This window comes from Rhinopithecus bieti, unplaced genomic scaffold, assembly GCF_001698545.2.
Source record: "Rhinopithecus bieti isolate Rb0 unplaced genomic scaffold, ASM169854v2 scaffold_20098, whole genome shotgun sequence".
Taxonomy (NCBI): domain Eukaryota; kingdom Metazoa; phylum Chordata; class Mammalia; order Primates; family Cercopithecidae; genus Rhinopithecus; species Rhinopithecus bieti.
In genome coordinates, this window is record NW_016810571.1 from 799024 (window position 1) to 811127 (window position 12104).

The 12104-nt window shown below is 50.7% G+C and overlaps 1 protein-coding gene across 6 annotated transcripts in view; it reads left to right on the top strand.

Moving 5' to 3' along the window:
* ARHGAP44 (Rho GTPase activating protein 44) overlaps positions 1–12069 on the top strand; it is a 214158-nt gene extending 202089 nt beyond the window's left edge. For 3 of the 6 annotated variants that reach the window (XM_017892363.1, XM_017892365.1, XM_017892367.1), the window contains 4 exons: positions 303–478; positions 4788–5165; positions 7557–7608; positions 10471–12069. In XM_017892363.1, the coding sequence (XP_017747852.1) occupies positions 303–478; positions 4788–5165; positions 7557–7564 (562 nt within the window). In that variant the 3' untranslated portion in view covers positions 7565–7608; positions 10471–12069. Of the gene's footprint in view, positions 1–302; positions 479–4787; positions 5166–7556; positions 7609–8509; positions 9526–10470 lie in introns of those variants that run through there. The other 3 variants (XM_017892361.1, XM_017892362.1, XM_017892364.1) reach the window with 2 other exon arrangements.
* Positions 12070–12104: the final 35 nt, after the last annotated feature.

The window sequence follows — 12104 nt, forward strand, 5'->3', positions numbered from 1 at the left end:
GCCCCTGCCCTCACGTTGCTCATGATCTCCTTGAATAGAGGAGGGCAGAGGCATGAAAAGGGCGTTGGCAGTGAGTGCCAAGTGCCACAGAGATGGGGGTGGAACCCAGGCCGTCAGAGCTCCAGAAAGGACAGTCACCCCATGGGGCACCTGTGAAGGCTTTAGGAAGGGGTCGAGACACCAGAGCTGGGACATACTTGGCACAGGGCCCAGAAGCACACACAGGGTGGCCATCGGCAAGGCTGGTGCTGCAGCTCACTGAGTTCAGGGCTTCTCTTTTGTCTCATATGCTTTCATTTCAGCACAACAAAAAGCAAGGAACTTTCTCCAGGGTCTGCACAGAAAGGAAGTCCAGGCTCCAGCCAGGGGACAGCCTGTGCAGGGACTCAACCAGGGGCTCAACCAGGAGCTCAGCCAGGCACCAGCCCCAGCCCCAGCCAGCCGCCTGCAGACCAGAGTCCTCACACCCTCCGGAAAGGTATGGCCCTGCTTCCCTTCTCCTTGGTCTCAGGCCGGAGGTGGCTGTGGCATTCCCTGAAGACTCCTTTTCCTCTATTAACTTGGATATTGAAAAACTGCGTGGTTTAGTGACTCATTCCCATCTGGGCATTAGAGCTTTGGAAGTTAAAAGGGATCCTTTCTCTATTATTCCTCAGTTCACTCATTGGACAGGTGGGCTCATTAGGGGCATATAGAGGACAGTGCTTCCCATACATCCAATGATGTCACCAGGGCCAAATTCGTTGTCCACAATGGTGTGTGTTTTCCAGAGACCTGCTAGGCCCTACCTCTGTCATTTGAAAAGCTGTATAGGGTCATCTATAGGACCCTCCTTTCCCCCAAGGCAGCCTTGCACAGCTGCCTACCCCTAGATCACTCATACAAGGTGAGGGGAGGGAGTCAGGATAGCTTCTATAGTACCTGAGTCTCAACCCTGAATACTTCTGCTCTGGAAGGCCTGAGAATGCCCACACTGACCAGTTATTATCTCTTTAGAGAATCGCTTCCACAAGCTAAAGGTCTGCTCCGTGTGACATTTCGTAAGTGGGGAGCTGTACTGAGTGGACGAATCTGAACCTTTTTGGTTCGTTCTTACCTGTGTCATCTCTTTGCAAAGTCTTTCACTTGTCTGAAATAATACATCATCGTGTGTGTTCTAAATTCAGACCACTCGCACTTCTGGAAGCGGCTTTTAACTCCCGGATTTGTCGAATAGGGCCGGGTTTAGCTCATCCACACGTGCCTTCATGACAGGCCTTTTTCCAGCCCCCTTCGTTCCCATCTGCAGGGGCAGTTTCATTCTCTTTGTCTGCCCTCAAGCCCGTGGATCTTATTCGATCTCTACTCATTCCTTCTGCATTCTACACAAATGTGTTAAGTCCTGCTATGTACAGAGCTCTGTGCTTTCCAGAGAGAAAGACAATGCGAAGGCAAAGGTGTTGGCACTGTGCTGGGAGCCACTCAGGGTGCAGTGAGGATACCTGGGAGCATGCTTTCTAGACTCAGGAGTTAGGACGGGTGGCCCAGCAGAAACGACATGGTGAAGGTTGGATAGGAGTTGGGCCAAAGTGGCGGCACGAGATTTCAGCATTTCAGAGCATTTCTCCAGCACCAGTGGTTTCTCCTTGGTCTAGATACCATATTCTTGGGCATGTCTTTTTTTTTTTTTTTTTTTTTTTTTTTTTTTTTTTTTTTTTTTTTTTGAGACAGAGTCTTGCTCTTGTCCCCCAGGCTGGAGTGCAATGGCCCGATCTCAGCTCACTGCAACCTCCGCCTCCTGGGTTCAAGCGATTCTCCTCCCTCAGCCTCCCGAGTAGCTGGAATTACAGGCGCCTGCCACCACACCTGGCTAATTTTTGTATTTTTAGTGGATATGTGGTTTCACCATGTTGGTCAGGCTGGTCTCGAACTCTTGACCCCAGGTGATCCGCCCACCTCGGTCTCCCAAAGTGCTGGGATTATAGGTGTGAGCCACCGCACCCAGCTGGGCACGTCTTTGTTTTAGAGTCCTTTAATTGGCTGGACGCAGTCGCTCATGCCTGTAATCCTAGCATTTTGGGAGGCTGAGACGGGCAGATTGCCTGAGCTCAGGAGTTTGAGACCAGCCTGGACAACATGGTGAAACCCGTCTCTACTAAAACATAAAAAAGTCAACTGAGCGTGGTGGCAGGCAACTGTAATCCCAGCTGCTCAGGAGGCTGAGGCACAAGAATTGCTTGAACCTGGGAGGCGGAGGTTGCAGTGAGCCAAGACTGTGCCACTGCCTTCTAGCCTGGGCAGCAAAGCAAAACTCTATCTCCAAAAAAAAAAAAAAAGCCTTTTAACTTTCCCTGCAGCACTACAATACAGGGGTGATGGCTAAGTCATTGTCTTATCCAGTGGGAGAGCCAGGGCTCCTGTAGCAGCCAACCAACCTCCTAATGCCAGTGACAGGTTTATCCTTTTCGTTTGTGCAGCACACTGGACCTATGCATGCAGTGTAGCCTAGAGCGACTCAGGTCCCTTTTCCTAAGTGACCTTCAATAGCTCGGACCCATCTTTTGAAAGGTATACATTTCTTCTCTACTCCCCATCATGCCCACAGATGGCATACTTAGCAGGTGTTTTTTTAAAAAAAATTTTTTTTCACACCTCAGTCTTTTGACAGCGTGCCTACAATTTCACATCCTATTCCTGTCGCCACCGGAAGTGGTGAAAGTCATCACAGACACAGTGATGCATCCTCTGTCTCCCAGGTCCTTCGTGAGAAGGCATGTGCGAGCATCGATACCTAGGGTCTCCACCTGCTTCTCATCCAGGGGTACCCCTGTGTCTGTCACCCATGACCACATGGCTGCCATGAGCTGCAGTAGCAGCTGCTGGAAACACTTCCCCTATACTCAGGAAGTAGAGTTGAAAAGTGAAATTGGAAAGTTAAGTGGTTTTGTTATGTCATGATGATGTGGTACTTGACATTCATGATCTCATTTAATTATTACACTGCTGCAGAGAAAAATCTTTTTCCTCCAAGTGCATAGAAGATGTTTGAATAAGTTGACCCAGGGAATATAGCGGGTAAGTGGCAGCATAGAAATTTGAGCCCACGTTGGTAGGGTTCTGAAGGGCATGTCCTTCTATCCACACTGCAGACTGACACACCCAGAGAATACATGAGGTATCCTCCTAACAGACTTTGTTCCCTGGAGGGCATGGGGGTGGGGTGGGGAGAAGGAAGAGATTCTGACCTCTCCCTTAGGACTTACAAGGTAATTTCTTCTAGAATCAGACCCACACACGGCCGGGCGCCATGGCTCACGCCTATAATCCCAGCACTTTGGGAGACCGAGGCGGGTAGATCATGAGATAAGGAGATCGAGACCATCCTGGCTATGGCTAACACAGTGAAACCCTGTCTCTACTAAAAATAAAAAAAATTAGCCGAGCGTGGTGGCGGGCGCCTGTAGTCCCAGTTACTCAGGAGGCTGAGGCAGGAGAATGGCGTGAACCCAGGAGGCGGAGCTTGCAGTGAGCCGAGATTGCGCCACTGCACTCCAGCCTGGGTGACAGAGCGAGACTCCGTCTCAATAAAAAAGGAATCAGACCCGCACACAGCCAGTCCTCACTTAAGCCTAACAGGTTAGTGATCACTGTCCCAAAGATATTTGCCCTTCAAGTATCTCCTGGACGTTTGAATTTGTTGTCTTTACCAATTCATTTTCAATTAAAGGTATAATGGATTTGTCATCCTATAGGGTGATTGGGAAAAGGGAAATGAAAGTAAGGCAAAGGGGGTCAGGGCAGTGATGTGCTTTGAAAAATGCAATCGATTGGCCCGGCGCAGTAGCTCATGTCTGTAATCCCAGCACTTTTGGGAGGCTGAGGCGGGCAGATCACCTGAGGTTGGCAGTTCAAGACCAACCTGACCAACATGGAGAAACCCTGTGTCTACTAAAAACACAAAATTAGATGGGTGTGGTGGCGGGCACCTGTATTCCCAGCTACTCGGGAGGCTGAGGCAGGAGAATTGCTTGAACCCGGGAGGCGGAGGTTGTGGTGAGTGGAGATCATGCCGTTGCATTCCAGCCTGTGGCAACAAGAACAAAACTCCGTCTCCAAAAAAAAAAACACACAACGAAAAACGCAGTCAATCCACAGACCGGAGGGTATAATTCTTGAAAGAAAAGAACAAGAATGAGAAGAAAGCCTCAGCAGCAAGGATGCAGGATTGAGGCACAGCATATAAAGTAATGGAGGAACAGGGGTTGTGTGGCTGGAGGATTTGCTCACCTATCATTGTTAGGGGAGCCAGAAACCACTGGACAGGTTCAGCCAAAAGTCAATTTTCCATCCCAAGGACCTGCCCCTGGGTCAGGGCTCCACTGTCCATTACAGCAAATTGAACTGGAGTCATCCTCTGCTGGACCCTGCCCCACTGACTCACTCTTGCTCTGAGTGTAGCAGCGATACGTCTCACCACTGGGAAGGCAGCCCACTCCTGTGGATGGGAAATTTGTTCTGTAGTTTGGCTGGGTGTGCATGTGTAGATCAGGGCAGAAATCCAGAAAAGAGGAGGAGAAATTAGTTAACAGATGGGAAGATAGGAAAACTTGCAATTCTAGGTTAATTTTTAAAACTTGTATTGGGTGCTCTCAATGTGGCGAGAGGCCAGGGGGCAGGGCAGAGAGGTGTGGGTGGGTGGCGAGGGGCAGGAGGTGGGGACAGCTTTGAACGCTGAAGGGTGTGTGAACAGGCCCCACAGTGGCTTCATTTAACAACTTTGTGTTTTGTTGTTGTGTTTTCTCTTTCAGTTTCAAAGAAGCTGGCACCAATTCCACCCAAGGTCCCCTTTGGCCAGCCGGGGGCTGTGGCAGACCAGTCTGCTGGCCAGCCGTCCCCAGTCAGCCTATCCCCCACCCCGCCCAGCACCCCGTCGCCCTATGGACTGAGCTACCCTCAGGGGTACTCCTTGGCCTCGGGCCAGCTCTCCCCAGCTGCAGCTCCTCCCCTGGCCTCTCCTTCTGTCTTTACAAGCACTTTGAGCAAATCGCGGCCCACTCCTAAGCCCCGACAGAGACCTACTCTGCCGCCTCCTCAACCTCCCACAGTAAACCTCTCGGCCTGTAGTCCACAGTCCACGGAGCCCCCCGTGCTAGATGGCATGTCGCCCGGGGAAAGCATGTCTACAGGTAACCAAGCCACAGGCTCCCTCACCTTTTTTTAATGAACTTTAGTGAAATGTACCTAGAGGAGGGATTGCTAGTGTCACTGCCAGGGAACAAATTCCTGCGTGCTTTGAGATGACTGGGCTGGCACCAGGGGTAGCTCCTGAGATCTCCTTAGAAGCCCACCAATGGACAGCAACCCTGGAATCCACGTGTCCCAAACAGGGGCTTCTTATGGGATCTCTCTCAGTCTAAGCCCACCAGCCTAGAGTTCTGTTTTTGCTCTTAACATCGGGGGTTGAAGACACTGAGTCATTTGGAGTGGGGCCTCAGGAAAGGCTGGAAGCTGGTTATGATCACAAAACGGCATCAAAACTCAGGTGTTCCCTGGATAGAGCCCAAGCTCCAGGTATAAATGCTTATCTGGAGAATGGGCTAAGAACCAAAGATGTTTTTCACTATTAGTAAAGTAAACCTTGCTAGAAAAATACACTTCTAGATAGATATTTAGAGAAGGGTGAATTTCAGAAAACCTGCATGGCTCTGTTCCCTCCCCCAGGCTCCCCTCCCCGGCCAATTCCCTGAGGAGCTAATTGGACGAACCCACAACGACTTAATTTAGTTTGGATTTAAATTTAGAAACAAAGATAACTCTCTTCCCCCAGAAAAATCTGTAAGCACAAAATCACAAACACACACCACATTTAGCCAAAACCATTCATTGGCTGGAAGGAACGAGACGTATTTGGAACATCTCCCCAGACACTTCAACCACATAAGATTATAAAGTCAGGGGCATATTTATGGTGGCTGCTGAAAGTCATTTGAGCATTTTCCTTGTTCAGGGAGACAGGCACAGGGGTTGAGCTGTGTTTTGGGCTAGAGCCAACCCACTTAGTAAAGTGCAGTAGCATGGCGGTGAGCTGGAGCATATGTGTGCCTAGTGTTGTCCCAAGTAGCAGAAGGTGAGGCAGCTTGGGTTGGAACACACACACACACACCACACACCACACACCCACTCACTCATTTCAGAGAACAGTGCTGTCCTAGGGTGCCCTGGGACTTTTCACGGATCACGTACTTTTCCCTCCACGTCCTTCTCCAGAAGAGTGATTTATTTCTTCCGTGTTTAGACGGAAGCAGTGACCCTGTGGGGTTCAGCTCCATGCTGCCTTTGAAAAGGCTAGTCCAGCCGGGCGAGGTGGCGGGGGCCTGTAGTCCCAGCTACTCGGGAGGCTGAGGCAGGAGAATGGCGTGAACCTGGGAGGCGGAGCTTGCAGTGAGCTGAGATCCGGCCACTGCACTCCAGCTTGGGTGACAGAGCCAGACTCCATCTCAAAAAAAAAAGGCTAGTCCAATTTGCAACTGTGTGATGGGTCAGATTTAAATATTACAAGGAAGAGCCATCTGGTGATTTGGCTTCTTTATTGTTGGATGTAATTAATGTTGAAGGTGCAGCTGCTGTCATCTACCCTGAGGCTTATTAAAAATTCAGCAAATTTCTCCCTGGAAAATGCAGTGAGCACCCCTCCCATCTTGGTGGGTCTTGGTGCTGAGGTGTTGTCTCCTGAAGGAGCCCATGATGGGCGGGCACATGCTTGCTGCCCTCAGGGAAGGTCACAGCTGTAGAGGAGCTGAAGGTCACCAGGTCTCCAGGGCCACTCCTCCCAATGTGTCACATCTGCTGACTCTTCCAGCCACCCCAGGGAAGGGACACATGGTAGCGTCAATACATAAGCAATAGAATAAGCAGAAGATGGCTGGGCGCGGTGGCTCACGCCTGCAATCCCAGAGATTGGGGTGGCCTTGGAGAATTAGGCGTGGTGGCACGTGCCTGTAGTCCCAGCTATTTGGCAGGCTGAGGCAGGAGAATCGCTTGAACCTGGGAGGTGGAGGTTGCACTGACCCGAGATCACGCCACTGCACTCCAGCCTGGCGACAGAGAGAGACTCTGTCTCCAAAAAAAAAAAAAAAAACAAACAAAAAGAATGAACAGAAGATATCAATGGAGAAGCAGAAAAGAGCAGAAGGAGAGAAGAAATTGGGGAACAAAAGTGGGTAACGGAAGGCCCGGGAGGACAGTGCCTTGAGGGCTCTGAGAAGCGGAGTGGTTCACGTTCCATCTCGCAGGTTGAAGAACTCCTGACCTTCAGGATTCATAATGTCCCTCGCCCTATGCGGCCCCTGTTTTAATGTCCTTTTGGCAGCAGACTGTTTTGTCCTGTACGTTCAGGTCTCAGCCAGTGTAGAATCCGTCATGGTTTGGTGTGGCCTGCCTGGGACTGTGATATTGGCATAGCTTTGTGTGTGCGTGTGTGTGTGTGTGTGTGTGTGCGCGCGCGCGCGTGTGTGTGTGACGTTCATGTTTTGTCATGTTGATTCCTTTCTCCGAATCCTATCATTGTGTTCTTGCAGCTGTGTGACATGAATGGCGCAGTTTTGGATACGTGTGAGGGGGATTTTCAGGGTAAGCTGGCCCCGGCCTCGCCCCTCCACCCCGCTAGCTAGCCAGGCCAGCTGCCCGCTCCTCCCCTCCGCTCCTCCTCTCTGCATGTGGCTCAGACCATCCGCATGGCAGCTTCACTCTCCAGCCTTCCCTGGCCTCAGCAAGGATGAGCTGACCATGAGCTTATTTGGCTTTGGGGGACCCCAGCCTCTTTTTCTTTCTTTTCATTAGGAGGAGCTGGGGGAGAACCCAGCCAACCCCTTTTCCGCACCTTCTCTCTCACTAGAATCACATCTGCAGCTCCTCCTCCGCTCTCCCTCAGGTTTAGACCGTGGAGCGGTAACACATCTGTTCTTCCTATGAGACGTTTGTGCTGGAGACGCCTGTGCCCAGCACCCTGGGGGACATGCACCTGCTCACCTTTGTTTAGGAAGGTGTCCTGAGGGGAGGGCATACCTGCTGCAGCCCAGCACATGGTCCACACCAAGGCTTGGACCCCATTTTCTGTGGCCCTGAGTTCACACCAGCAGATCTCCCCTTCCAGACTTAGATCCTAACGTCTGGCTTCCTCCAGGCTGAGACTGCTGGCAAATCCTGAAGAATCCGTATCAGAGCTCATCCTGCTCCCCTTCTCCCTCATCCCAAGTGGATATGGCCAGACAGATCCTTTCTATCCAACTCAATACAATTTGGGGGAGTATTTATATCAGTATCTGTTTGGTCTCCTCCTCCTATAAAAAGTAAATGCTCAAAGCATAACTGAGGGAAGGGCATGAAGGAAGCCAGGACTTTGGTGTATTTGCCTCAGTAAGTAGGGGTGGCCAGAGTAAACCAGGTCTTCCCCCCGATTTGGCCCATGGTCCTGCAGAGACTACCGAGAGACACCAGGGTGTCTAGTGCTAACAGACAGTTCTCGTGGCAGGTGCTTCCAGAGTGTCCTGGAAACAAGCAGCCAGTGTCCCTTTTCCCAGGAATGCTGATGAGGGCTTCTTCCCCTGAATCCCATTCCCTTGCATAGTGACTCTTCTCCCTTGGGAGTCTCTTTAAGACATCAACAAGGATAAAGGTATGACAGCTCACACAAGTGCTTGTTCTGGGCCCATCTAAACTCATCACCGCCCTGTATTATTCCCATTTGACTGCTGAGGCACAGGGAAGGTAGGAAACTTGTCCAAGCTCACGCTCTTCCTGCCTGACACATTTGGGATTTTTGAATCTAAGCGGGAGAGCTTGTGTTCTTACCTGATAGCGAACCCTGCACAGCGAGGTGGGCCCCGGGCCACTCAGCCTCACACCTGTGCAGAGACATGACCCAAGCAGCCGGGGAAAGGCAGAGGTGGGCCTGAGGCCACCTGCTTCAGAGGAATAAGTGGCACTGGCTGTTCCTCCAGCCCCACTCCCTAAATCTGTGCTTCTCCATCAGGCAGCAAAACGAAGACTGGAAGGACATGAGGGCTGCCTGGGGGGTGGGGCTCAGGGAAGACCTTTGTCCCAGAGCTTCCATGTTTGTATGATGTCTTTCAGGACAGTGTCCAAATGTATGTCTGTACACTTAGTATGGTATTCCTCAGTCTGAACATTTGTTCCCTTCCTCTGCCTCCTGAAGTGCTGCTCCCAGCCTCGCAAAGCTAAGTGAGGGCCAGAAACTAAGCAGGCAGGCTGGGCGTGGTGGTTCACGCCTGTAATCCCAACACTTTCGGAGACTGAGGCGGGTGAATCACCTGAGGTCAGGAGTTTGAGATCAGTCTGGCCAACATGGTGAAACTCAGTCTCTACTAAAAATACAAAAAAAAAAAAAAAGGCCGAGCATGGTGGTGGGCGCCTGTAATCCCAGCTACTCGGGAGGCTGAGGCAGGAGAATTGCTTGAACTCAGGAGGCAGAGGTTGTAGTGAGCTGAGATTGTGCCATTGCACTCCAGCCTGTGTGACAAAAGCAAAACTCCATCTCAAAAAAGAAAAAAAAAAAAAAAGAAAACTAAGCAGGCAAAGGAGGGGGACAGCATGACTAGAGTAAAGAACCCAGGGGATCTGTGGTTCTCTGGCTCTCTGGCTCTCTGATGTAGCACATCCCGGAAGAGTCAGCAAGCACAGCCTTATCAGTGCGCCCCCCAGGGTGGCGGCTGCAGCAGCAAGGCCATTTTTAACATGCTGTGGCAAACAGACTTTGTGTCTACTCAGCTGCCAGTCTAAGGACTTCTGTCGTCTTTGCCGACTCACAGATGTCCAGACACTGAGCTGTTGAGTACATTTCTCCTGTTCATCTTGCCGGGAAAAAAATGACCTTTTAATGCTCCTAATAAGGATGTCACCAGAGGTGGGGGTTTTCCTGCAGTCAGGGACAGTTGGCACCAATGACGACCAGGGTCCTGAGGGAGACCTTCTACTCCGCCCATGTCAGCCATCCAAAACGCAGCCATTTCTTAGAGTGAGGACACTGGTTCAGGATTCCCCGATTCACTCATAGACTTGAGAGGAGAAAGGGGTACTTTTCCACTGTCTCACGTCCTGTCCCTGCAGATTCTGGGGAATGAAATGCAGTCTGATATACATCCCCAAAAAGATGTCACTGAGACTTACTCAGCATCCTTCTTATCAAGAATAAAGGACCCTGTGGCTTGGCAGGGAAGCGCTGTGCTGGCCTTCCTGTCTGAACCACGGTGGCACACCCTGGGTGCTTTGGTTCTGCCAACTTACGAGGTGGAAGCAAAGCAGGCATGACCACAACCTGATTGTGCAACAAAATGCTTAAACCAATCTCCAAATGATCTATCCCTAGAATACCACCACCCCTGCTTCCTAAGGCTTGACACTGTTTGCCTGCAACTAGGTTCTCATTTGCCGGGAGGCCCCCTTTCAACTGCTTTTCTCTCTGCCACCTTCCAGATCTTGTCCACTTTGATATTCCCTCGATCCACATAGAGCTCGGGTCGACGCTCCGCCTGAGTCCCCTGGAGCACATGCGGCGACACTCAGTGACTGACAAGAGGGACTCGGAGGAGGAGTCTGAGAGCACCGCCCTCTGACATGGCACCGCCCATCCTGCCTCGCGTGTACATACATCACAGGCCCTAGGAACGCCGCCAGGAGCAGCGTCCGTGAGCTTGCCAAGTGTTCTCTGCCGGCTCTTTCCTGCCACTGCCAACACGAGGTTGGAGTTTGGCAGAAAATTGTGATCTCCAGTCCGTGTGGTGATGCTGGTGGTGCAGATTTTGTTTGTTCCTTTCGGGTGGTGACTTCGGCCTTTTGTTTGACCTTTGCCTTTTGACTTTGTGCCTCTTTTGATCCACTTTCAGCCTCCATGCCAAGCAACACCCCCCTCTCCATCCAAGGCTGGTCAGGAATGTCCTTTGCAGGGTCGGAGTGGTGCGGGAGAGGCTCACTTTGCCTGGTTAGACCCGAGGGCTGCTACCTTTTCCTCGGACGGCTCATGGCAGGTCTTGCAGGAGCAGTTTAATGGGCACAGAAAGGAAGCAGGACAGCAGGGCCCCTGTCACCCACAACTAGACCAGGTCCAGGATTCTAGCAGTCCTGGGGCACTGACCTTTGCCAGCCACTCGGGGAGGGTGTGCCACTGGAAAACCTTTCAGGCTGCCCCATCAGTGGGCTGCGAAGTAAATGACTGAAAACAAAATTTGTTTCACTTCCTAACAAACAGTTTTCTTTTTTCCACTGTGTGACTGAAAGCTCCTATATCATTTTCTACTTCTGAATCTATAAAACAAGCCTGACGGTGTCTGGAGGCCCCAAAGGTGGCCTCCATGTCCCCAAATATATTGGCTATATGAGAGTAATTTTACTCCTCTAGGTACCTAAAGGCACCCAGCTCGCTAGTCTGTGGGGTCCTGGAGCCTGCCTCCTCTTTCTGGAGGTTCAAACTGAATAGCAATAATTATGTTACCCAAAGCATGTGGAGGAAAAGTGAAACCGCCACGGAGACACCGGCTCACGGGCTCGGCCTGCGGTGTGGCCTGCTTTGCTCACCAGCGTCAGCCGCTCATCCCTTCTCATGAAGTCCCATCCGGTCATGGGGACGAGGGCCGGGAGGGCACCGGGGAGCCTCTTCACACTTGGGGATTAGGGGAGTGAGAAAAGATTTGGGCCATGCATGCAAAGTCAAAGTTTAAAATTTTATCCTTTTAAAATAGATATAATATACCTATACATGATATAATATTTGTATATATGAAATCTCTCTATATTTGTTTAATTTGAGCCATTCAATCTAAACCAATGTACAGGTGTACAATGAAAAATTTAAATGCTTAGTTATTTTTCCCAACACAGTGTAAAGTCACCCTCCTCTGAGAGTGGGATGTGCAGACTTTTGATGTTACAGCTTTGCTCACTTCCTGGCAAGGGCAGTTCACGCCTCAATTTGTAATGGGAGTCTGGGGTAAGGGTGGGGGTTGAAAGTTATCTTTAAATACATGTACAAATCGTTGTCAAAAGTAATGTTATTAAAATAGATTTATTATCCCTGAGCTTGGCATCTGTTCTGGCTTTAATAAACCTGCGGG